Source organism: Ceratotherium simum, chromosome 5 (assembly GCF_057802395.1).
Source record: "Ceratotherium simum simum isolate JZ-2026a chromosome 5, ASM5780239v1, whole genome shotgun sequence".
Classification (NCBI taxonomy): Eukaryota; Metazoa; Chordata; class Mammalia; order Perissodactyla; family Rhinocerotidae; genus Ceratotherium; species Ceratotherium simum.
In genome coordinates, this window is record NC_141904.1 from 33,022,266 (window position 1) to 33,048,382 (window position 26,117).

A 26,117-nucleotide genomic window follows, 5' to 3' on the forward strand; every position below is an offset into this window, starting at 1 on the left:
TATTTCCAACACCTCTAGCAAAGGGCTACATTTTTTTTTTTTTTTTGGTGAGGAACATCAGCCCTGTGCTAACATCTGCCAATCCTCCTCTTTTTTTTTTTTTTTTTTTGCTGAGGAAGACTGGCCCTGGGCTAACCTCCATGCCCATCTTCCTCCACTTTATATGGGACGCAGCCACAGCATGGCTTGCCAAGTGGTGCATCTGTGCGCACCGGGGATCCGAACCAGCGAACCCCGGGCCGCCACAGCGGAGCACGCGCACTTAACCGCTTGCGCCACTGGGCCGGCCAGGGCTACATTTTTTTTAATATATAAAAATCTCTTACAAATTAATAAGAAAAAAAACAATATAAATATTAACACAGTACTTGAATAGTCATTCTATAGAAAAGAAAATATAAATGGCTTTTAAAAATATGAAAAATTGGTGAATAATTCTGGGGATCTAATGTACAGCATGATGACTATCGTTAACAATATTGTATTATATACTTGAAAGTTGCTAAGAGAATAGATCTTAAATATTCTCACCACACACACAAAAAATGGTTATTATGTGAGTTTGATGGAGGTATTAGCTAACCTTATTGTGGTAATCATTTCCCAATATATATGTGTATCAAATCATCATGTTGTACTCCTTAAATTTACACAATGCTGTATGTCACTTATATCTCAATAAAGCTCAAGAAAATGTGAAAAATTGCTCATAGTTACTGAATTTAAGAAATGAAAATGATAATAAAAAGGAAATACCATTTTTCTTTGAAAAATATTGACACGGATCTAAAAGTTTGGTAACAGAAGTGTTCTCTAGGGTGTGAGGAAACATGTTGTTTGTGGCATTGTAAACTATGACCTTCTCATTCAAGAGTGATTTCAAAATAGCTTCCAAAATTGAAAATATACATACATTAAACCTGGTAATTCAACATCTAGGAAATTATCCTTCAATACACTTTCACATGGGCAAAATGACAAATGGAAAAAAAATTTTTATTGCAGCATTGTTTCAAAATGCATAGTATTAGCAACAACCTAAATGTATCACTAGGGCATTTTTCAGATAAATAATGGTATATACATATCATGTATGTGGATATACATACATCTATTTCCTCATTCCCTTGGTTATCTCATTCAGTTTCTTGGCTTTAAATACTGTTTGTGTGTGTGTGTGTGTGTGTGTGTGTAATTTCTAAATTTTATCTGCAGTTCAGTTCTCTCTTCTGAATTCCCTTACGAAACTGCTACTCACTATCACTGATGAGATAATAGGCATCTCATACTCAACATTTCTGAACTCTTGATCTTCCTCCTCAAATCTCACTTCCTTAACGGCCTTCCCCATCTCAGTAGAGAACAAATTCCATCCTTCTACTCACTCAGTCCAAAAGCCTTACCGTCATCTTCTCCCTCTCTCACAACCAGTTTTCAGTTGGTCAGGAAATTCTTTTGCTCTACCTTCAAATTGTATCCAGAATCCTACCACTTTTCACCACAGTGGCTGCTACTACCCTGGTCTGCACCACCATGATTTCTTGCCTGGATTATTGCCAATAGCCAGTTGTCCTACATCTACACTTGCCTCTGTATAGTCTATTCTCGTCAAAGCAACCAGAATGATTGTTTTAAAACAGGAAATCAAATCAAATGTTATTCTTCTGCTCAGAACTCTGCAATGGCTCACATTTCACCCAGAGTAAAAGCCAAGTCTCTACAATGGCTTGAAAGGACCTCCATGATCTGGCCCCTGTTAATGTTCTGACATCATTCACTATTACTCTCAGTCTTCCTCATTCAACGTCAGCCATCTTGGATTCTTTGATGCTCCCTAAATATTCTTGTATTCTCCCACCTTAGAGCATTTTTCTCTTCCTGCAGTGCTCTTTCCTTGGATATCTAACTCCCTGACCTCCTTCTGGTCTTTGCTCAAATGTCACCTTTTCAATAAGAGTTACCCTGACCACTTTATTGCCTTACCTTTTCTTTATGACAAAGTACTTATAACCTCTGACAACATACTGCAGCCTTTACTTCTTTGTTATGCTTATTGTAGATTGTCTTTTTCACTTGCTAGAATGTAAGCTTTATCTATTTTCTTCAGTGATAGGTCCTGAGGGTCTAGAATATGTTGAATCAATAAATAAAGCAATCTGCAAGACAAATTGAAAAACTTAAAGTATATATAACTATTCCTAGCATTCTATAAAAATAGATATATTTATATAAATGATGTATTGCTTATAGATGCATACAATATCTCTGGAAGACTATGAAAGAAACTGGTAATAATGGGTGCCGTCGAGAGAAACAGTACCAGGGATGGGTAGGGAGGCACGTTCTATACTTTTAGAATGTGCACCTATCACTTCTTTGATTGAAAAACAAATTAGTTGAAAAATACAATGAGTAGCTGAGTCTAATTCTGGAATTCAAAATTCTTTTTTTAAAAGTTTTTTATTGAGGTAACATTGATTTATAACATTATATAAATTTCAGGTGTACATCATTATATTTCAACTTCTGTATATATAAAACATGATGTTTACATCATGTTTACCACCAAAAGTCTAGTTGCCATCTGTCACCCTATAAATGTGCCCTTTTACCCCTTTTGCCCTCCCCCACCCTGCTTCCCCTCTGGTAACTACCAGTCTGTCCTCTGTATCTGTGTGTGTGTTTGTTGTTGTGTTTGTTTATCTTCCACATGTGAGTGAAATCATGTGGTATTTGGCTTTCTCCATCTGACTTATTTCACTTAGCATAATACCCTCAAGGTTTATCCACGTTGTTGCAAATGGCAAGATTTAATCTTTTTTATGGCTGAGTAGTATTCCATTATGTATATATACCACATCTTCTTATCCATTCATCTGTCACTGGGCGCTTAGGTTGCTCCCAAATCTTGGTTATTGTGAATAATGCTGCGATGAACATAGGGGTGCATGTATCTTTTTGAATTTGTTTTTGTGTTCTTTGGATAAATACCCAGAAGTGGAATAGCTGGATCATATGGTAGTTCTATTTTTAATTTTTTGAGAAATCTCCATACTGTTTTCCATAGTAGTTGCACCAGTTTGCATTCCCACCAGCAGTATATGAGGGTTCCCTTTTCTCCACATCCTTTCCAATACTTGTTATTTCTTGTCTTTTTAATAATAGCTGTTCTGATGGGCTTGAGGTGATATCTCATTGTGGTTTTGATTTGCATTTCCCTAATAATTAGTGATGTTGAACATCTTTTCATGTGCCTTTTGGCCATCTGTCTATCTTCTTCGGAAAAATGTCTGTTCACATCCTCTGCTCATTTTTAAATCAGATGGTTTGTTTTTTTGGTTGAGTTGTATGAGTTCTTTATATATTTTGGATATTAACCCCTTATCATGTGTATGATTTACAAATAAATATCTTCTCTCAGTTGTTAGGTTGTCTTTTCATTTTGTTGATGGTTTCCTTTGCTGTGCAGAAGCTTTTTAGTTTGATGTAGTCCCATTTGTTTATTTTTTCTTTTGTTTCCCTTGCCTGGGGAGACATGATATTCAAAAAGATACTGCTAAGACTGATATCAAAGAGCATACTGTCTGTGTTTTCTTCTAGGAGTTTTATGTTTTCAGATCTTACATTCAAGTCTTTAATCCATTTCAAGTTAATTTTTGTGTATGGTGTAAGATAATGGTCTACTTTCATTCTTTTCATGTGACTGTCGAGTTTTCCCAGCACCGTTTATTGAAGAGATTTTCCTTTTTCCATTGTGTGTTCTTGGCTCCTTTATCGAAAATTAGCTGTCCAAGGATGTGTGGGTTTATTTCTGGGCCTTCACTTCTGTTTCATTGATCTATGTGTCTGTTTTCCTGCCAGTACCGTGCTGTTTTGATTACTGTAACTCAAAATTCTGTATAAAATAAAAGTCTTAACTTTTTGAGTTCCTTAGAAGATGTTTAATTGTATTACCACTAGATGGCACATACTTACTGATAAATTCTTAAAGACTCTCCGACACAGGTTTTTAAAAACGCTTTTCAGTTCCCCAAACTCACCAGAGTTTACTTTAGCTATATATCACATTGGTTTTTCTCAAAAAATTCCCTTAACTTCAATTGCTTAGTTGCTATATCAGATTTTAGACAATTTTTCACTATCTATAATTTCTTACTTAGCATCATAACGTTGAAGTTGCAGAAATGTCTTAAATCTGCAAATGCTAGCTTAGATATTCTTAAATTAGTTTAAATTTTCTGATGTTTATCAAACTGTATCTACCTATCTTTTCATCTTTTTTCCTATGAAATAACTTAATAAATTAAATTTAAAGATTCTGTGTACAAAGGTATATTTTTGTTTGCTTATATTGTTTCACTGCTTTTATACCAAATAAATCAGTGTCCAGGACCACATGCAAACCACTTTCTTGAATGCTTATATAATATGCAATGAGATTAGGCAAATGGGTACTGTGGAGATACAAAGATGAAATATTATTTATTGTCCCTGTCTTCAGGAACTTTTCATTTTATGGGTAAGGACAGTCATGAATATAAATAACTATAATAAAGGTCAGAATGTAGTAAGTGATTAAATGAAAATAGTAAGTGTAATGGGAACAGATAGTTGATATTAATTTGGGAACTCCAAGAATAGGGTAGAATTTGAGAAACAGCTTTAAATATATAGTTTCATTTTCTGAGTGAATTGAATATAGGTGTTATGTAGATTTACAGTTCTGTGTAAAGGGTGAATTATCTTGTATATCTGAGATAAAGATATGATCATTGTATAAAAGTGGCAAATATTGATTCATACAATAAATACCTGTATTCTTTTTTTGTTTTTTTTTTGGTGAGGAAGATCTGCCCTGAGCTAAAATCCGTGCTAATCTTCCTCTTTTTTGCTGAGGAAGACCGGCTCTGAGCTAACATCTATTGCCAATCCTCCTCCTTTTTTTTTCCCCAAAGCCCCAGTAGATAGTTGTACATCATAGTTGCACATCCTTCTAGTTGCTGTATGTGGGACGCGGCCTCAGCATGGCCGGAGAAGCGGTGCGTCCGTGCGCACCCAGGATCCGAATCCGGGCTGCCAGAAGTGGAGCGCGCGCAGTTAACTGCTAAGCCACGGGGCCGGCCCCTTTAGAGTCATTTTTAACATAGAGATTCTTTCTGAGTGTGAGATGAATCATATTAAAATATCATCTTAGTGAATCAAGAATGTGACCCTTTTGGCTATTAACATGCAAAATTTCCACAACTTTGCTGTATTCTAAAATAATAATAAAATAATAATCAGGTACCAGAGTCTAAGTAATATATTGTACAATCCTTAAATTAGATTTAGTTCTAGCTCAACAGCTAAATCAAGTGGATATTAAAACAAAAGTATATATTTAAAAATGAATCTTATTATTTTTGTGTTTCTTTAGCCAGGAAAATGTAAGAAGAAAAAGAAGTGGTATAAAAGTGCACTACAAGAAGCATACGTCCTCTATGGATATTCACATGAGCAAAGACTGGAAATGTGCTGCCTGTCAAAACAGGGTAGATGCGTATTTTATTTCTTATCACCCCAAAATAAGGATTTATTCAGATGCATGCTTTCCAAAATATGTTTGGACATTCAGAAATCTCTCTTTATCTTCATAGGGAAATAGTATATCTTTGTCCACTGAAAAGTCATTTTTGTATGGATTAATAGTATGTATTTTGCCCTCTGAAACTATTTTCAATGACTAAACATACACACTATTTAAATGCAGAGGTTTTAATTAGCACTTCTGTTATTTTCTTTGCTCTTAGACTATCTACATAGGTCCTCTTGTGTATGTCAAAGCATATATTTCAAAATTAAAAGCCATGGCCTTAAAATATATTTTTGAGGTAGAAACTTTCACTTGGATATGCTATATTATTTCATAACAAAGTATTTTTCAAAATGTTTTATTTTTAAATAGATTCAAGGCAGAGATAAAAAATAATCTTTGACTTTTTTTAATTAGGTGAAAAAATATGATAATATTTCAGGTCATTTTTAAAGAGAGTTCTCTTGAATCATAAATATTATGGTTTATAGATAGCTTTTTAAATGAATTCATCATAAGGATTATAGTCAGTATAACACATTTTGAACTCTTAAAGAATATGATTGTCACATTAAAATGATGATTTTCAATAACCTTAAGTATGTTTTTAAATTTTTCTGCTTAGTGATCATCATAATATTTTATCTTACAAGACCCCTTCTCACTGTATCACCTTAAGTTCTAAAACAGATTACTCTATGGGAGGATCTGGCCTTTGGTGCTAACTGAATTTTAAAGTAAGAGTGATATTTTTTTTCTCCTTTGGAAAAGTTTAATATATATCTTTTGAAACTTATATGTGAAAACATTATATTTAAGAAAAAGTTTAAATATTAACCCAGTCACCTAAGTTTAGATTTTAAAGTAAATAAGTAGATTTGAAAAGAGTGGAAAAAGAATGACAAGCATACTACTCTGGTTTACTCTGAGAGCAGGGAAAGAGGCATTTAGTACCACAAATGTGGTTTTATTCCTTGTGCTTGAGATATAATGTCTCTGTTTATTAGCAATAAAGGTTGAACTCACTCTGTTGTCACAAATACAGCTTTATGTTTTTCACAGACTATACATTTCCCTTGTGTAACCAAAATAAACTTTGAAATATTTAGTTTTTTTTAAACATTAATACTTTGAAGTAATATAGTCATTTACTTTTTAAGGCTATATTACAGCCATTTCACACTAGCAGTAGACCCGCTCTCTCAATAAGTTATGGAACCATGTCTTTGCCATTGTTGTACGTGCCAGGGTGTTTATGTCTGGGTCTTTTGGCATTCTTGCTTGTCCAGAAGACTCTGGAGAGAGGTTGTTTCTGATTGGTTTTGCAGCAACAGACCATTTTCTTGCTGAAAGTCTGATGATTTTTGCATGCAGAATTTGATGTAATTCAGTCTGATTATAGAGAGCCATATTCCTAAAGACCTTCATTTTGGCCCTGAAATAGCCAAAATGGAGGGGCATGAATAGACTTCTGGAGTACAATCTTTGTCATAACAGGCTCACTCACCTCATACTCTTCACTGTCTCCAAAATAGACAATTTAATCCTTGTGTCTGCTTAGCTTCCAGGGTGAATTCTAGTATGTATTCAGCTTCTTACTGTGTTCAAAAGTAGTTTTGAGAGATAATTAGCCATTATTCAGATATTTTATAAAAGGTGAGTAGCTTAGAGGCAAACCACATATTTCATCTCAGCAATTTTTCTTCACCCCCAAATTTCTTCTTCCAGAAATAATTACTACTGATTTTTTGGCCTAAATTTTTCCTACTCTGCTGAAATTGACACACTATTATATTTGGTGCAACTCTTTCATTGTTGAAATCTGCAGGGTCAGTAATTGGTATTTAAATACAGATCCAGTCATACTATAACAAATTTTAAAGTCCTGTCCACATGATTTGGTTGCCCTGTTTCTGTTGTATTAACTATTACTCCAAATAAGTGATTCTTCTCCTGGGGTTAGAAAAAGTTTTCTTATATAGGAACAATCATTGTAATCGTATTTTTAAAATGAATGGAGTGTTACCCATATAGTCTCTTTATAATTAAGCGTTAGGATTTTGTGTTATTTTTCTTACATGCTCTACAGTTTAGAGTGGATGTTTTTATCTCTACTTTCTTTTTCTCAGAATTATTTTTTTTAAATAGACTTATTTTTTAGAGCAGTTTTAGGTTCACAGCAAAATTAACCAGAAAGTACAGAGTTCTCATATGCCCCCTGCCCCCTCCACACACAACATCCCTTACTATCGACATCCAGCACCACCGTGGTACATTTGTTACAATCTATGAACCAAATTGACACATCATCACCCAAAGTCCATGGTTTACATTAGGGTTTACTCTTTGTGTTGTACATTCTATGAGTTTTGACAAGTGTATAATTTTATGTATTTACTGCTATGGTATCATATAGAATCATTTCACTGGCCTAAAAATCCCCTGTGTTTCGCCTGTTCATTCCTCCCCCAACCCCACCCCTCGACCAACACCGGGCAACCACTGATCTTTTTACTGTCTCCATAGACAGTATGTCATATGTTTTTCCAGAATGTCATATAGTTGGAATCATGCAATTCAGATTGTCTTCTTTCACTTAGTAATATGCATTTAAGTTTCCCCCATGTCTTTATAGCTTGTTTTTTAGCGCTGAATAATATTCCATTGTTTGTATGTACCACATTTTATTTATCCATTCACCTACTGAAGGAGATCTTGGTTGTTGTCAAGTTTTGACAATTATGAATAAAGCTGCTATAAACATCTGTGTATAGGTTTTTGTATAGAGGTAAGTTTTCAGCTCCTTTGGGTAAATACCAAGGAGCATGATGGCTTAATCGTATGGTAAGAGTATGTCTAGTTTTATAAGAAGCTGCCAAACCATCTTCCAAAGTGGTTGTACTATTTTGCATTCTCGCCAACAACGAATGACATCCTGTTGCTCCATATCCTTGCCTGCATTTGGTGATGTCAGTGTTTCAGATTTGGGCTATTCTAATAGGTGTGTAGTGGTATCTCATTGTTGTTTTAATTTGCAGTTCTCTAATGACATGTGATGAACATCATTTCATATGCTTATTCGCCATGTGTAATTCTTCTTTGGTGAGTTATCTGTTCATTGCGCATTTTTAAATCCAGTTGTTCATTTTCTTATTGTTGAGTTTTAAGAGTTCTTTGTATATTTTGGATAACAGTCCTTTATCAGATATGTATTGTGTAAATATTTTCTCCCACTCTGTGGATTATCTTCTCATTCTCTTGACAGTGTCCTTTGCAGAGCAGAAGTTTTTAGTTTTAATGTAGTCCATCTGATCAATTATTTCTTTCATGGACCTTGCCTTTGGTGTTATACTTAAAAAGTCATTGGCATACTCAAGGTCATCTAGATTTTCTCCTGTGTTACCCTCTAGGAGTTTTATAGTTTTGCATTTTACATTTAGACCTGTGATCCATTTTAAGTTAATGCTTGTGAAAGGTGTAAGGTCTGTGTCTAGATTCATTTTTTGGCAAGTGGATATCTAGTTGTTCTAACATCATTTGTTGAAAACATTATCTTTTCTCCATCATATTGTCTTTGCTCCTTTGCCAAATATCAGTTGACTATATTTATGTGAGTCCATTTCTGGACTCTCTGTTCTGTTTCGTTGATCTATTTTTTTTGTGTGTGTGAGGAAGATCAGCCCTGAGCTAACATCCATGCTAATCCTCCTCTTTTTGCTGAGGAAGACTGGCTCTGAGCTAACATCTATTGCCAATCCTCCCCCTTTTTCTCCCCAAAGCCCCAGTAGATAGTTGTATGTCATAGTTGCACATACTTCTAGTTGCTGTATGTGGGACGCGGCCTCAGGATGGCTGGAGAAGTGGTGCGTCGGTGAGTGCCCGGGATCGGAACCCAGGCCGCCAGTAGCGGAGCGCGCACACTTAACCGCTAAGCCACGGCGCCGGCCCTCGTTGATCTATTTTTTATTCTTTTCCCAATACTACACTGTCTTGATTATTGTAGCTTTATAGTAAGTTCTAAGTCAGGTAGGGTCAGTCCTGTGACTGTCCTTTTCAATACCGTATTGGCTATTTTGGGTCTTTGCCACTGTGTATGAACTTTAGAATCAGCTTGTTGATGTTTACAAAATAACTTGCTGGGATTTTGATTGAGATTGCATTGAATCTATAGATAAGTTGGGGAGAACTGACATCTTGACAGTATTGAGTCTTCCTGTCCATGAACATGGACTATATCCACATTTATTTAGGCCTTGCTCATCAGTGTTTTGTAGTTTTCCACATATAGATCTTGTGCTTATTTTGTTAGATTTATGCCTAAGTATTTCATTTTAGGGGTCACTAAATGTAAATGGTAATGTGCTTTTCATTTCAAATTCCACTTGTTCATTGGTGGTAAATAGGAAAGTGATTCACTTTTATGTATTACCCTTGTATCCTGCCACCTTGCTATAATCAGTTATTTGTTCCAGGAGTATTTTTCTTGATTCTTGATTTTCTACATAGATCATTATGTCATCAGTGAACAAAGACAATTTTATTTCTTTCTTCTCAATCTATACCTTTTATTTCCTTTTCTTATGTTATTGCATTAGCTATGAGTTTCAGTATGATATTGAAAAGAGTAGTGGGAGGAAACATCCTTGACTTACTCTTGATCTTATTTGGGAGTTTCTCACCATTAGGTGTGATGTTAGCTGTATGTTTTTGTAGATTCGGCTTATCGAGGTGAGGAAGTTTTCCTCTATTTCTAGTTTCCTTTGAATTTTTATCGTGAATGGGTGTTGGATTTTGTCAAATGCTTTATCTGCATCTATTGGTATGATCATGTAACTTTTCTTCTTTAGCCTGTTGATGTCATGGATTACATTAATTGATTTTGAATGTTGAACCAGCCTTGTATACCTAGGATAAATCCTACTTGTTTGTGGTGTATAATTCTTTTTATACATTGTTAGATTTGATTTCCTAATATTTTGTTGAGGATTTTTGCTCATTTATGTTCATGAGAGATAGGTCTGTAGTTTTCTTGTAATGTCTTTATTTGTCTTGGGTATTAGGATAATACTGGCCTCACTGAATGAGTTAGGAAGTATTCCCTCTGCTTCTATCTTCTAGAAGAGTTTATAGAGAATTGGTATAATTTCTTCCTTAAATGTTTAGCAGAATTCACTAGTGAACCCATCTGGGCTTGGTGCCTACTGTTTTGGAAGGTTATTATATTGATTCAATTTTTTAAATAGATCTAGTCCTCTTGAGATTGTCTATTTCTTCTTATGTGACTTTTGGCAGGAGTCTTTTAAGGAATTGGTCCCTTTCATCTAGGTTATCAAAGTTGTGGACATAGAGTTACTAATAGCTTTCCTTTATTATCCTTTTATGTCCATGGGATCTGTAGTGATGTCCTCTCTTTCATTTCTGATATTAGTAATTTATGTTTTCTCTCTTTTTTTTCTTGGTTAACCTGGCTAGAGGCTTATTGATTTTATTGATCTTTTCAAAGAAACACCTTTGTTTTGTTTTTTTTCTCTATTGCTTTGCTGTTTTCAATTTTATTGGTTTCTGCTCTAATTTTTCTTTTCTTATGTTTACTTTAGATTTAACTTGCTCTTCTTTTTTCTCGTTTCTTAAGGTGGAAGCTTAGACTATTTATTTTGGATCCTCGTTCCTTCATAATATATGTATCCAATGCTATAAATTCCTCTCTAAACACTTCTTTCACTGCATCTCACAACTTTTGATAAGCTGTATTTTTATTTTCATTTAGTTCAAAATATTTTTAAATTTATCTTGAGATTTCTTTTTCGATCCATGTGTTATTTAGAAACATGTTGTTTAATCTCCAGGTATTTTGGTTTTCCAGTTATCTTTCTGTTTTTGATTTCTAGTTTAATTCCATTGTGGTCTGAGAGCAGACTACTGTATGGCATCTATTTTTTTTTAATTTGTTAAGATATGTTTTATGGCCCAGAATGTATTCTATCTTGGTGAATGTTCCAAGTGAGCTTGAGAAGAATGTATATTCTGCTGTTGTTGGATGAAGTAGTCTATAGATGTCAGTTATCCAGTTGATTGATGGTGTTGAGTTCACTTATGTTCTTACTGATTTTCTGCTTGCTGGATCTGGCTATTTCTGATAGAGGAGTGTTAAAGTCTCCAATTATAATACTTAATTCATCTATTTCTTCCTGATTTCTATCAATTTTGCCTCACATATTTTAACACTCTGTTGTTAGACACATTCATATTAATGATTGTTATGTCTTGGAGTATTGACCACTTTATCATTATGTAATGCTCTTCTTTATCCCTGATAGCTTCCCTTGCTCTGAAGTCTGCTTTGTCTGAAATTAATAAAGCTACTCTTGCTTTCTTTTAATGTGTTAACATAGTATATCTTTCTCTGTCCCTTTACTTTTAACCTATATATATCTTTACATTTAAAGTGAGTTTTTTGTAGACAGTTTATAGTTGGGTCCTATTTGGTGATTCACTCTGACAGTCTCTGTCTTTTATTTGGTGTATTTAGACCATTGACATTGAAAGTGATTATTGATATAGTCAGATTAGTATCTATCATATTTGTTACAGTTTTCTATTTCTTTCCCTTTGTTCCTATTTTTATTTCCACTCTTTCTCTGCTTTTGTGGTTTTAATTGGGCATTTTATATAATTCTATTTTCTCTCCTTTCTTAGAATATTAATGATACTTTCTTTTTAACTTTTTAGCTGTTTTCCTAGAGTTTGCAATATTCCTTTGCAAGTTATCCAAGTCTACTTTCAGATAATGCTATACCACTTTATGAGTAATGCATGTACCTTAATAATAACAAAATTTTCTAATTCCTCCTTCTGTCCCTTGTATCATTGCTGTCATTCATTTCATTATACGTGAGCATATACATACGCATATATATATATGTACATAAGTATATAAGCATGCTTATATATACATAAGCATATATAATTGAATATATTGTTGCTATTATTATTTTGAACAAACTGTTTCCTGGTAGATACATTAAGAATAAGAAAAATAAAAGTTTTTATTTTACCTTTATTTAGTCATTCTCTGATGCTCTTCCTTTTTTTTTTTTTTGCAGATCTGAGTTTCTGACCTATATCATTTTCTTTTCTCTTTTAACATTTCTTACAAGACAGGTCTACTGGCAACAAATTCCCTCAATTTTTCTTTGTCTGACAAAATGTATATTCCTTTACTTTCGAAGGATAATTCCACAGGGTACAGAATTCTAATTTGGAGGGTTTTTTTTCCCTCAACACTAAATATTTCACTCCATTCTCCTCTTGCTTGCATGATTTCTAAGCAGAATTTAGATGAAATTCTTATCTTTGCTGCTTTATAGGTAGGTGTTTTTCCCCCTCTGGCTTCTTTCAAGATATTTTCTTTATCTTTGATTTTCTGCAGTTTAAATATGATATGCCTGGGTGTAGTTTTTATTGGCATTTATCCTACTTGCTATTCTTTGAGCTTCCTGGATCTGTGGTTTGGTGTCTGACATTAATTTGGGGGAAATTCTCAGTCATTATTGCTTCAAATATTTCTTCTGTTCTTTTTACTTTTTCTTTTCCTTATAATATTCCCATTACACATATGTTACACTTCTGTACTTGTCCCATAGAGCTTGGGTATTCTGTTCTGGTTTTTTTTCCCCAGTCTTTTTTTGCTTTGCTTGTCAGTTTTTGAAATTTCTATTGACCTATCCTCAATCTCAGAGATTCTTTTCTCAGCTGTGTCCAGTCTACTGGTGAGTCCATCAAAGGCATTCTTCAATTCTATTACAGTGTTTTTATCTGTAGCATTTATTTTCATTATTTCTTAGAATTTCCATCTTTCTGCTTACATTACCCATCTGTTCTTGCCTGTTGTATACTTTTAACATTAGAACCCTTAGTATATTAATCATAGTTGTTTTAAATTTGCTATCTGATAATTCAACATTGACTTATCTGCATCTGCTTCTGATGCTGGCTATGTCACTTCAAACTGTTTTTTGCCTTTTAATATGCATTATAATTTTTGGTGGCAAGGTGAACATGATGTACTGGGTAAAAGGAGCTGTGGTAAATAGGCCTTTAATAGTCTAGTGGAAAGGTGGGTGGGATAATGGAGGCGTTCTGTAGTCCAATGATTAGGTCTCAGTCCTGGGCTTTGAACTTCACAAGTGCTTGTCTTTTTTTTTTCACCCCCTTTGGTGGTACAGGATGGCTAAAGGGGGCTGGAGTTAGATATTTCCCTTCTCCCACGTGGAAGGCTAGAGCAGGCTGGATTTGGATATTTCCATTTCCCCAGGTTAGTTAGGTCCTGAAAAAACCCCAATAGGTAAGGGTCTGGTAAAATAGTTTCTGTTTAGGATAGGCCTAGTAGAGAAGAACTGAAGGCTCTGGCATATTTCAAAATGGTTGCTTTTTTCCTCTCACTGCCTTAAGCACAAGGGGGTTTTTCTCCAGTCTTCACTGTGAGAACCTGATAGAGTTCTTGGAGGTAAACTCACAAAAGTATGTCTCCCTCCCCCATGACTGGATCCCCCTAGAGTTTTTATCTCTCAGGCTTGTTCACAGTGAGGCTCCATGAATTCATCAATTACAGCTCATGTTTGCCTCCCCTGGCATTGGTTCTTGAGGAGGTTTCTGCTCTGGTAAGTTGTGATTCTTTGTATTGACCTGTCTCTCCAAATTTGGGACAGTAGTTTGCCCTGTGACCTCACTTCTCTGAGGGATCTAAGAAGAGTTATTGATTTTCAGTTTGTTCAGCTTTTTATTTGTTGTTAGGATGAGAGGTGACTTCTAAGCTCCTTACATGCCAGACTGGAAACTGAACTATCCTCTACCTTTTTAAGAAAGTGCTCTCAGTTGTCACATTTAAAGAAGCACATACTGACAGTTTTTCTGAGGCCATGAATGGACAAGCTTTAAAAAAATTATTCAAAGAAGAGAAGCCAATGATTTATGTTAATATTTGTATGCCTCGCTAATATGGTTGTAAATAAAAAATTTTTAACATCCGTTGTGCGTCGTGAGGCATAACCACCTCTACTCACTTGGAATGTTTTCATTTTCTACCTGCAGCTCCTCTTTTACACTTTAAAAATATGATGTGAATATAGCTCAGAAGAGGAGTGAAGGCCCTTTTAGTTATCCAAATCTGCATTTCCTGTTAACTGCTTTTTACTCTGTATGTGAGGGTCCCTACATTCAGAGATTTCTGAAGGGAGGAAATTAAACCTTTCTCACTAGGGAAAATTCAGCTCTTAGAAAGTGGTTAATGTTGCTGAAGTTGAACATGGACCTGCTGTTATTAATAGGGAAATTGCTGGTAATTGTAATGTTTTTAAGTATTACATCAGAATTTCCCTATGGCATTTGAAAATCAGAGTGGTTGTTGATACTTCCCAAAACAGTCCCCTGATGCATTAGGAGATAGTTCTGCAAGTTTTGAATATAAAAAGTTCCTTGAGGGGCCGGGCCCGGTGTTGCAGTGGTTAAGTTTGCACGCTCTGCTTCGGACAGCCGGGGTTCACAGGTTTGGATCCCAGGCAAGGAGCACCTCTTATTAAGCCACGCTGTAGCAGGCATGCCACCTAAAATGGAGGAAAATGGGCGCAGATGTTAGCTCACCCAATCTTCCTCAGCAAAAAGAAGAGGATTGGCAACAGATGTTAGCTCAGGGCTAATCTTCCTCACCAAAAAAAAAAAAAAAAGTTCCTTGAACAACAGTTTGGATATTTCTGTTCCCAATTCATCTCCCTACTGAAACTTTTACGTAAGAATGACATGTATTTTGAGGAGAAATCACAAATTTCTATTCTATTTTCATTAATTCACAGTATATGATCAGGGTCCATTGGATCCAATTTTAGTTTTTGAGTTTCTTTTTGTGTAGTTTTAACTATATGTAAAGATTGATATTTCATCTTTTTATTATTATTAGAGGTCTTCAAAAGAACAAGGAGGAAGACTTTTTGTTTTGTTTTGTTTTGTGAACTTAATCACCGGGCCTGCCCCAGAAAGATTTTTTTTTGATACTACAAAACTTACTCTATCTTATAATTACTCTCAGGTTCCACTGGGCTCTTTTATAAATCTAAAATACATTATGGGATTTCAATGATCTTTTTTTCCCTATATCTTGAAATATTTTGCTATTTTATCATTACTCATCAGTTCTTCCCAACTATGTTAAAAAGATTAAAATAATTATTTATTCAAATGGAAGAATGATGAAATCACTTAAAAAGATGATACAATAGTGAAATACATCATCAAAAACTATTTTTCCTGGTATTCCAAGGGTTAGATCTCTCTCTCTCTCTCCCCGCCCCCCCCACACTCCCCACACAATGTCTTTATTAGATAAAACGGAAGAGAATATTGTTGATTATCTATTATTTACCATTGTTTTAGGAGCTTTATTTACATAGATTATATTATTTAAATCTCACAATATAGCAATAAGGTAATAATTATTACTCCTGGTTTACCAATAAAGAAACTGAGGGTCTGAGAACATATACAGTGTTTTATATCTTGCACTATCTAGTTTAGTAGCTTATACCATGTAAATGTTCTATGTATTTTTTTTTTTTTTTTGTGAGGAGATCAGCCCTGTGCTAACATCTGCCAATCCTCCTCTTTTTTTGCTGAGGAAGACGGCCCTGGGCTAACATCTGTGCCCATCTTCCTCTACTTTATATGGGACGCCGCCACAGCACGGCTTGCCAAGCAGTGCGTCGGTGCGCGCCCGGGATCCGAACCAGCGAACCCCGGGCCGCCGCAGCGGAGCGCGCGCACCTAACTGCTTGCGCCACCGGGCCGGCCCCTGTTCTATGTATTTTAATTAATAAATTATATTAATTTGTTTAGGTAAAATATATATTTCAGATCCATATAAGATTTTGAAGTATAATACATGTACATTTATTAATTATGAAAAAATTACTGAGCACCTACTGCATATAAAACATGGTCCCTGCCTTGAAGACACATTCTAGTCTTGCAGAGTGCTTAGACATATGGAGAAGTAACCATAACCCAAGGAAGAAAGTTCCATGACCTAAGATGACTATAGATTTGCAAAAGAGGTGGGTATTTCTCCTAGTTGGAGGATTCATCTGTGATGGTGGGTGGTCTTGTACATTCATCAGTGGAGAGAAAGGGTATTCCAGAAGAAGGGATTATTTCAAGCACGCAGCTGAACGTTGGAAACAGGGCAGTTTACGTGCAGCCAGCCAATTGTAGGTATAAATATAATAACCTGGTCTTCTGGAGATCTATGTTTTATGCCAATAATTTTTTTTACTGCAAAATTTGCTTTTATATAGCAAGCATTTATTTACTCTTATATTCATGAATATTTATTCTTTTTGTTTGTTTTACATGGTCATTGTGAAGTATAGTCTTATAATGATAAATTAAATTTCTAGGTAGGGGCCGGCCCTGTGGCTTAGCGATTAAGTGCGCGTGCTCTGCTACTGGCGGCCCGGGTTCGGATCCCGGGCGCACACCGACGCACTGCTTCTCCGGCCGTGCTGAGGCGGAGTCCCACATGCAGCAACTAGAAGGATGTGCAACTATGACATACAACTATCTACTGGGGCTTTGGGGAAAAACAGAGGAGGATTGGCAATAGATATTAGCTCAGAGCCGGTCTTTCTTAGCCAAAAGAGGAGGATTAGCATGGATGTTAGCTCAGGGCTGATCTTGCTCACAAAAAAAAAAAAAAAAAAAAATTTCTGGGTATTTTTCTTTAATGTTAAATGTAACACTAAAACTTTATTATTAATATCCATATCCATTAATATCTTTCAATTTTTCATTACCACAATATTAAGGTTTATAAACATATCTATGAATAAATATTTATGTATAACCTATTCAGCTATGGGATTCTAGATTGAACATTTTTTTAAAAATCCACTGGTTTTGCCAATACTTTTTACTAACACACACACACATATATACTTTTGCACATATCAAAATGAAATCTTGAAGTAATTTTCTGTATTCTATTTGGTTATAGTCCTCATTCTTGTTGAGTCTTTCTCTGAGGCACTGTTGGCAGCTCAGGGGTCCCAGGTGGAGGCAGCAGACATAAAGATTAGGGATTTGTAGTCACATGATCTGGCCCCACTGCATGACCTCAGGCAGGGTGTTTAACTTATCTTAGCCTCAACTTCCTCAGCTGTGAAGTAGGAATGACCTACCTTGCGAGATTATCATGATGATTAAATAAGGTATTGTCCATATAAAGTTTTTATCCATGTCTGGCATGTAGTAGATGTGCAAGTAGAGGTAGCTGGGATTTAATTCCAGATCCTATATGCTCTAGAACACAGAAGCTGACCAGAACCTGGAAATCAGATATGCTAGATGCTAACTCGAGGATGTCCAACCAACCAATCAGATTTAAGGGAGGATGCTTGTCAAATAAGTATATGAATTTCTGATGTTATTACTTTTGGATTACTTTATTCTACTCAACTCTGGGAAGCTGAGCATTTTGATCAAAAGAACCGTTGAAAACACATAACAGAGTATGAGAAAGTAGAAAATTCTAATTGTGTAATGTTGCATTTATTTGAACAGGAGCATAGGCACTTTTTTGAAGCAGCCATACTTTATTGTCTTACAGATAAATCCAAAGCAGATGTCAAAGTTTCTGTGTTGGCCAAGAAAAGGGTAAGATCAAGTTTTATTATATAAAATATACAGACTTCAAATTCCATTTAATACTATTTTTAAAAGAAAATTAAATTAATATTTAAAAGCAAATGACATATAATCAACTTTTTCTTCTAAATGTTAGTTGAGTATATGTTTCCTTTTATAGGTTGACACTAGAAATTTAATATTTACGGTTACTTATATCAGTGTTATCAGAAATTAGAACAATAGAATACTATGTTAAATAAACAACTGCTTTTATTTAAATTATATTTCATGTACATACTCACATACTAAAATATTTTATTTTTTGTATACTGTGTTATTGTAATGTGTGCAATCTTGTGGAAAATTTAAATAATTAAAATTCACAGCTTCATATGGACTTTACCTTAAAGTTAAGTAGAGAACTACATCAGCCATTTGTATTACATCTAAACATAGAATCTGTTTAATAAAAATTTGTAAATTCAATAGCATTTTAAAAGAATTTTCAAAATTTAACACATCATTCTGTATATTGTATACAGAGAGATGGTTAACTCTACTTACTGTCAGAACTATGATTGCGATAGGATGAACCTTGACATTCTCCTCAAGTGAAAATATTCTTAACAGGATGCCACTGAAAAAGAGAGTCAATGCTCAAAAGAAATTCTTCTGGACAAATAATATATTGGTGTCATAAGAAAAAGAATTGTGATTGAAAGAAAAGCCTATCCCTGTGGTATTTCCTGTGTTGAATGGTTAGGTTGGTGCAGGGTGGACCCAGGAAAGGTTGAGTATAACCTGGGGGAACAGAAAAGGATGTTGGACGTGAACCTATGGATGTACAGGTGATGAAGTGAACATCATTTTTGTATTCTGAATATGGATATTTTATGAGTCCTTTTAAAATCAGATTTTATTTTATCCTTTTGTTTTTCGGCTTGTAAAAGAAATCTGGACTTCTCACTGGCTAAATAATGTTGATGCGCCTTTGCAGAGAGGAATTCAATATCATAGAATACAAGGTTGCCCTTTAAAAAAGAAAGGAAATAGGACTTGTATATATGTCTGAAGATTTGGACAGGAATATGTGAGCTAGTGCAGGATTGTTAATGTGAATGGAATTGTTTATTTCAGTCTCTGCTAAAGGATATTTAGAATCAAAGTTGATAAAGATAATAATAACTAACATTTCTATATATTGCTTTATTTTTACCAGTGAGTCTCAATGAAGGTGGTACTGTCTCTAGGACAGTGCTATTCAAAGTGTGGTCCATGGACCAAAGCTGGTCTATGAACTATTTATTGTTGGTCTGCAGTGAAATAAAAGCAAAAAATGAGAGTAACCATTTAGAAACTTGTATAGTAGTGTGATAGAGTAATTTTTGTCTGTTGAATGTAATAATAAAATGAAACATATTTTGTGTGTCTTTGTTTTTTATTTCATTTTTTTCCTAGTAACTGTTGTTTTTAAAATTTTATAAAAGTATAGATCTTGGACAGATTGAGGGGAAAAACTGGTCCTTTTACCACAGATAGTTTGAGAGACACTATCTTATGGGATAATTTAGGAATTTATGGACGTGTTTTGGGCGTCAGTAATTTGGGAGAATACAAGGCATTTTATTGGACAAAGGTAAAGGACGTTAGGTATCTTGCAATGCATGGAACAGAGCTGTATATAAGAACTGTGCAACATTTGGCATGACTTTTGAGTGTACTGCTGGACTCAACAAACTACAAATATAATTGTGTAGTGACTTAATACAAAATCATACTGAAACACAACACATTAAATAAAAAGCCAAAGAATTTAGAAGGCATATTATTATGGAGAGGGAAGCTGAAATGGAATACATACACTGTTCTCAAAATTATTGAATAATTTACTTATTTTCTGCTCAGTATATTGTAATATTTTCAACTATATATTTAACTGTAAAGTGTAGAAGTGCAGATACTGAGAAACCATGGAAAACATTTACAAATATGTAACAGGAAATTTGAGGTGCCTTTTAACAGTCTTAAAATCAAATATTACAAAATTAATAAATACATGAAATGTATTTATCTCATTGAATTTTAAAAAATAAACATTTAGAAATATTTCATAGTATTGCTACCCTTTATATTTGTAAATATTTTAGAATAATGATAAGAAATCTATGTTCTAAATATTACATATGGAAATTATTTTTGATAGCCTGTCGTTTTCCAGTTTTACTCTGATATTGTCCCCAAAAGTCTGTCTTAAAATTCTTATTACATCTTATATTATTGCTTCAGTTTCCAATGTATCATCAAGCTGTTCTTCCTCATCTATTGAAAGTTATGGTCAAGTTCTTTGCAAGTACTAGAGACTGAATGTGTGCCCTGATATGTTGTGGGATTTCAAGAAAGGAGATGTGTTTTCTGTGGTATTTTGCTATTAGGTCATCCCATGTCACAGCATAGGGAATTATTTTCTCCATAGGGAATTATTTTGCCAAGCTCATTTAGGATAATATTATACTTCTCATTTTCTATACTTGGACAATCTATAATTTATTTTGGAATATTATCTCTATTTCAATTAAGATTAGTTTATTTTCTCGTCATATACAAATGTCTGATCTGTTACTACTTAACCTAAAAGTAGTTTCTATCCTTGTGTCCACCACTACTTCTGCAGGTAAATTTTCCTATAGATCCTATACAGAATGAGTTTGACCATCTTAGTTCACTTGTATCCAAACTTATTCATGATAAGGATGACTAGCATTTATCTTATTGATTATCTCTTCAATGTAGCTGTTCCCAAGCTTATACACATATAAATACATTTTATTTTTTTATAAATATATTTTCTTTTATTTCTCTTTCATATTACAGTTATAGTTTTTTGAAATTATTCCTGTAGTCAGATGTATTAATTAGAGTACAGCTTATAATGCTATAACAAGGAGATTCCAAATTATAGTAAGTCATACAAGATAGAAGTTTATCTCTTTATCATACACCTGACCAAAGGTGAGCCAGTGATCCAGAGTGGGAGGAGGCCTTGCCCCACAAGATCATCCAGACTCCCAAGTTCTTTCTGTCTTATTATTATGCCAACCCCTAGGGTGTGGTCCTCATCCATGTGATCAAAAGTTGATTGCACTGTCATATCTACATTCTGGCCCATGGAAAGAAGTAAAGTGGAAAAGAAGTGCAAACAACTTGCTGAATAAGAAAACGTGAACTTGAAGCTGCACGTGTCACTTCTCTCACACCTCACTGGCAAAATTTAGTAACATGGCCATACCCAGTGGCAAAAGGAAGGAGAGGAATATAGCTCCTAACTGGGCCAGCTTAGGGGGAGGGTTCTAAAAGGGATTGTTAAAAGGGTTTAGAATTTAGGGTTGTTAAAAGGAAGAAGAGGAGCCTAGATACCAGGTTACAGTTAAATGGTCTAAGGGTTTCATTTCAAGATAGAGAATGGTATGTTTCAAAGTATTTGTTAAAAAACGGAGTCATTAGGTCTGATAGAGTTGAGAAATGCTAACAGACTGTTTAATTTGGACCTCACAATACCAGTGGGAAATAGGTATTACCATAATTGTTCTTACAATGAAACTGCCGCAGAGATATTAAGTGACTAACAGGAGTGTCAGAGCCAAGGTAGGAATCAAGTTCTGATATCGACAATACCACAGCTTCCCTTAACACTTCTTTGGCTTTCTAAATCACTTTAGTATTTTTGAGATACTAAATTACTTTTTAGTATCCTTTTTTATTATCTAAATCACTTAGTGTATTTGACTCTTAAATAATCTTGAACTTCATGCTTATGAATAGGCACAACCCTAGCTTTAAAACAATTCTTCATCTGTAGAGTACTTTCAGATTACAAAGCATTTCCACAAACATTATCTTTCACTTCAGAGCCTTGGGAAGAAAGCAGAGCAGGCATTATCATCATCATCTGACAAAGATCATTTATAATTGGAGAAATTAAGGAATTTGCCATAGCCACACAGTACTCCTTAGGTACTTTTATTTATTCTTAATTTTTTTTAGTGCCTCTTAAAGTATTTAGCAAGCTAGCCCCGTTTGAGTTTGAGTGTTAATTTCACTTAATAAGGTTGCTTTTATTTTTCTGTACGTTTTGGGTCTGTGGACAGTGAACACAATATTTTTTAACGACAGAACTGTTTTATATAAAACACTATAGATGAACAAAAGAAGGCTATTGGTGTGAAAGCAAAAGATAGTGTGATGTGCCTACTAAGTGCCAGGCAGCCAGCCCTGGTGGCCTAGTGGTTAAGATTCGGAACTCACACTGCCTTGCTCTGGGTTCATTTTCCAGTCAGGGAACCATACCTGATGTGGCATGCCATGGCAGCTGCATTTTGCTCTGATGCTGAAAGCTGTGCCACCAGTATTTCAAATACCAGCAGAGTCACCCATGGTGGACAGGTTTCGGCAGAGCTTCCAGACTAAGACAGACTAGGAAAAAAGACCTGGCCACTCACTTCTGAAAAGATTGGCCATGATAACCCTATGAATAGCAGTGGAGCATTGTCTGATATAGCACTGGAAGAGAGAGGATGGTGCAAAAAGACGAGGCAGGGTTCCGCTCTTCTGTACACAGGGTCTCTAGGAGCCTGAATTGACTTGACGGCACTAATGACAAAGCACCAGGCACTACACATATGTTATTTCATTTAATTCCAGCAACATTTATGTGAGATATTCATTATTATCTCTGGTTCACAAATTAAGAAAATAAGCATATGAATGTTCACTACTGCCAAAAACACAATATAAAGATGGATGATAAAAAAAAGTATAATTGCCTCTACAGCCCTTCATCCTGAGTTGCAAATCTTAACAGTCTGTGTTTTATTTATTTATGTAAACAAAGGTGTGTATGTACATGTATAAATGTTTTGTGATTGTTTTGTTTTTACAAAATGAGAACTTATTATATATGTTATTCTGTAGGTTTAACTACTTAGATTAACAGGTACAGATCTGTTGTCAACCTTTTGCATAGCATACCTAAATCACAGTTTTAGTCGCCTAGTCCTATATTGATGAAGATGTGAGTGTTTTCAAGATGCAGTTGTGGTTTGGTAACTGCTACAAGAAATACTTTAATAGACATCCTTGTACATATATCTTTAAATACTGTGCCATTATTTCTATAGGCTAAATTTCCAAAGTGGGATTGCTAGATCAAAGCTAACCGCAGTGTCACCTGCCTCCCTTGAATCATGAGAGGACCTTGAGGAGTAAGTTGTTAAAGTTATGCATTGGCTTTTGTTGAGTTGTAGTGGCAATTGCTGCCACCTCTTTGAACCAAGATGTAAGAATGTTGCCGCCTTAGATACCATTTCTAAGTGCCTACTAGGAGTGCGTTTCTAGCGTCAAGTAAGAGAGCTCTATCTACAAGCTTCTATTGTTCCCGTAGCCACCCTCCTTCAGCTCTTCAGCTATGTGGCTACCTGTTAGGATAGAAGTGAACAGTATAGGTGTACCTACCTGACCACTGGCAACAGTCTGAATGAAAGAGACTCTGAATAAGTTACATTAACCTCTCTGAGTCTCACTTGATAAAAAGAAGGGGAAGATCTAGATTGTCTCTAAGTCCCTTCTCGCTCTAATATTCCATGAACTATAAAATATTTATAACAGCTCAGTAAGTACTTTCAGAATGTCGAGGACTTGTGCAAACCAGAGTAAATATCTGAGTCAATTGCTCCTAGAAATAAAGAAATAAAAGTAAAGAAATAAGGAATAAAATAGTGTACCAGGAGGGTGGGCAGAGTAGCTGATGGTGTTGCCTGTCATAGATTCTGAAAGATGTTTGAATATATATACAAATATTCAGAAAACAGCATATTGTGGTGGAAAGAGTACAAACTTATGAATGATCCAAATCTGCCTTCCAGAGTAGTTCTTCTACTTAGTCGTTGTGTGACCTTAAGCAAGTTAACACCTTGGCACCTCAATTAATTAATCTCTGAATTAGGAACAATAATAATTACCTTGTATGATTGTTGTAAAGGTTAATAGGGTAAGCAATTATAATAGCTTTTAGTTACTGTATTTTAGTAGGTACTTGCTTAATAAATATGCTGATACTTTATAATTTCTCCTTAGAAAAAAATAGGAAGTAAGGATTTAAGAACATTTAAAATTCTCAGACTTATAATAGTATCAGAGTTCTGTTAAATAGTTAAGATTATATAAAAGTCTTTTTTTAAAGTCCCACATTTTAATCATGATTTAGTTTTTTCAAAGTAGTATAAGAACATGATATTTGGAAGATAGAATTTTTTAAATCATCCAAAATCCATCACCTTAATTATACTACATTTTATTAATTTAATGCATTCGTTTATAGTCATTTTTATATACCTATGTTTATTTGCATAGTTTCAATCATTGAATAATGTGCCATTAATGTTTTCATTTACATATTATATCACAAACCTTTTCCATGTTGTTTTATAGTTTTTATTACTTTTAAGAGATTTTTTTTAAAATCAGAGAAGTAGCATTGTGAGAAAAAACAAAGTTACAGATGTAAGTTTTTTTCCCACCTGTAATTTCAGTCCTAAAAGGAAAACTACTGTTAATAATTTTATATATTTATATGTATATATAAATATATATGTACAAATAAATGTTTATGAACAAACAAAATATAACATTTGTATGTATAAGTAAATATACTTTATTAATGTAAATGGAATGAATTAAACTACTTTTTTCACTTAATAATATACTGGGGACATCTTTTCAGGTCTAAAATCTACCAGATCCTAAGTGACAGCATAGCATTTTATTTTATGGAAGTGTCTTAATTTATTGAATAATCTTCTGGACAGTTTAGGTTGGCTCTAGATTTGCAAATTTACAAATAAAAATGCAGCAACATTATTTTATACAATCTCTTGGAATGTTTGTGTAAATATTTCTATAGGAAAAATTACTAGAAGTGGGCTTGCTGGTTCAAAGACTAGGCACATTTTAAATTTTGCCAAATTACTAAACATCTCCCATCAAAACAATCCCCCAACATTATTGAATGAATTGCAATCCTATCACTAGTGCAAGAGAATTTCTAGACTGCCTTAGCTTGCCAATTCTAGCCATTAAAAGTTTTTATTCTTTATAATTTGTTTTATTTTATTTTAATTATAAAACAAATATATGCTAGGGGAAAAAAAATCAAGAAATACAAAAGGGTGTAAGCTGGAAAGTTCAAGTCATTTTCTTCCCCCATTACCCTACCTCCAACATTTCACTATTTCAAAATCTGGAAATAAGCATCCTTGTGAATACATTTTTGCACACTTGTGCGCATATTTCAGCAGAATAATTCCTTGAAGTGAATTTGCTGGGGTAAAGTGTGTGAGCATTTAAAATTTGGTCACATACAAGGAAAGACTGAGAAATTGTTACAGATTGAAGGGGACTAAGGAGGCATAGCAACCAAATGTAATGTGAGATTCTAGTTTGGATCCTGAAACAGAAAAAGGGCATCAGTGGAAAAACTGTTGAAATTTGAATTAGGTCTTTAGTTTAGTTAACAGTGTTGTAGCAATGTTAATTTCCTGGTTTGATAATTATATTATGATTATGTAAGATGTTAACATTAGGGGAAGGTGGTTGAAGGATATATGGGAACTCTCTTGTGCTGTTTATGCAACTTTCTGTAAATCTAAAATTATTTCAAAATAAAAGTTAAAAATTTTAGTCAAGTATTGCGAAATTGCTCTTAAAAACAGTTATACCTGAATACTCCTACCAAGACTTTTCCCACTCCCTTGCCATCTTTAGATATCACCAGTCTTTCCATATTTGCCAATATTTAAAAAGAGAAAAATATTTCATTGTT

At 34.4% G+C, this 26,117-nt stretch overlaps 1 protein-coding gene across 4 annotated transcripts in view; it reads left to right on the top strand.

Annotated features, from left to right (window-relative positions):
- The window catches only part of ZCWPW2 (zinc finger CW-type and PWWP domain containing 2), a 151,591-nt gene that overhangs the window by 81,315 nt on the left and 44,159 nt on the right, over window positions 1-26,117 (top strand). For all 4 annotated transcript variants that reach the window (XM_004419444.3, XM_087430654.1, XM_087430655.1 and 1 more), the window contains exons 4-5: window positions 5,417-5,531; window positions 18,225-18,271. In XM_004419444.3, the coding sequence (XP_004419501.2) occupies window positions 5,417-5,531; window positions 18,225-18,271 (162 nt within the window). The remainder of the gene's footprint in view (window positions 1-5,416; window positions 5,532-18,224; window positions 18,272-26,117) is intronic.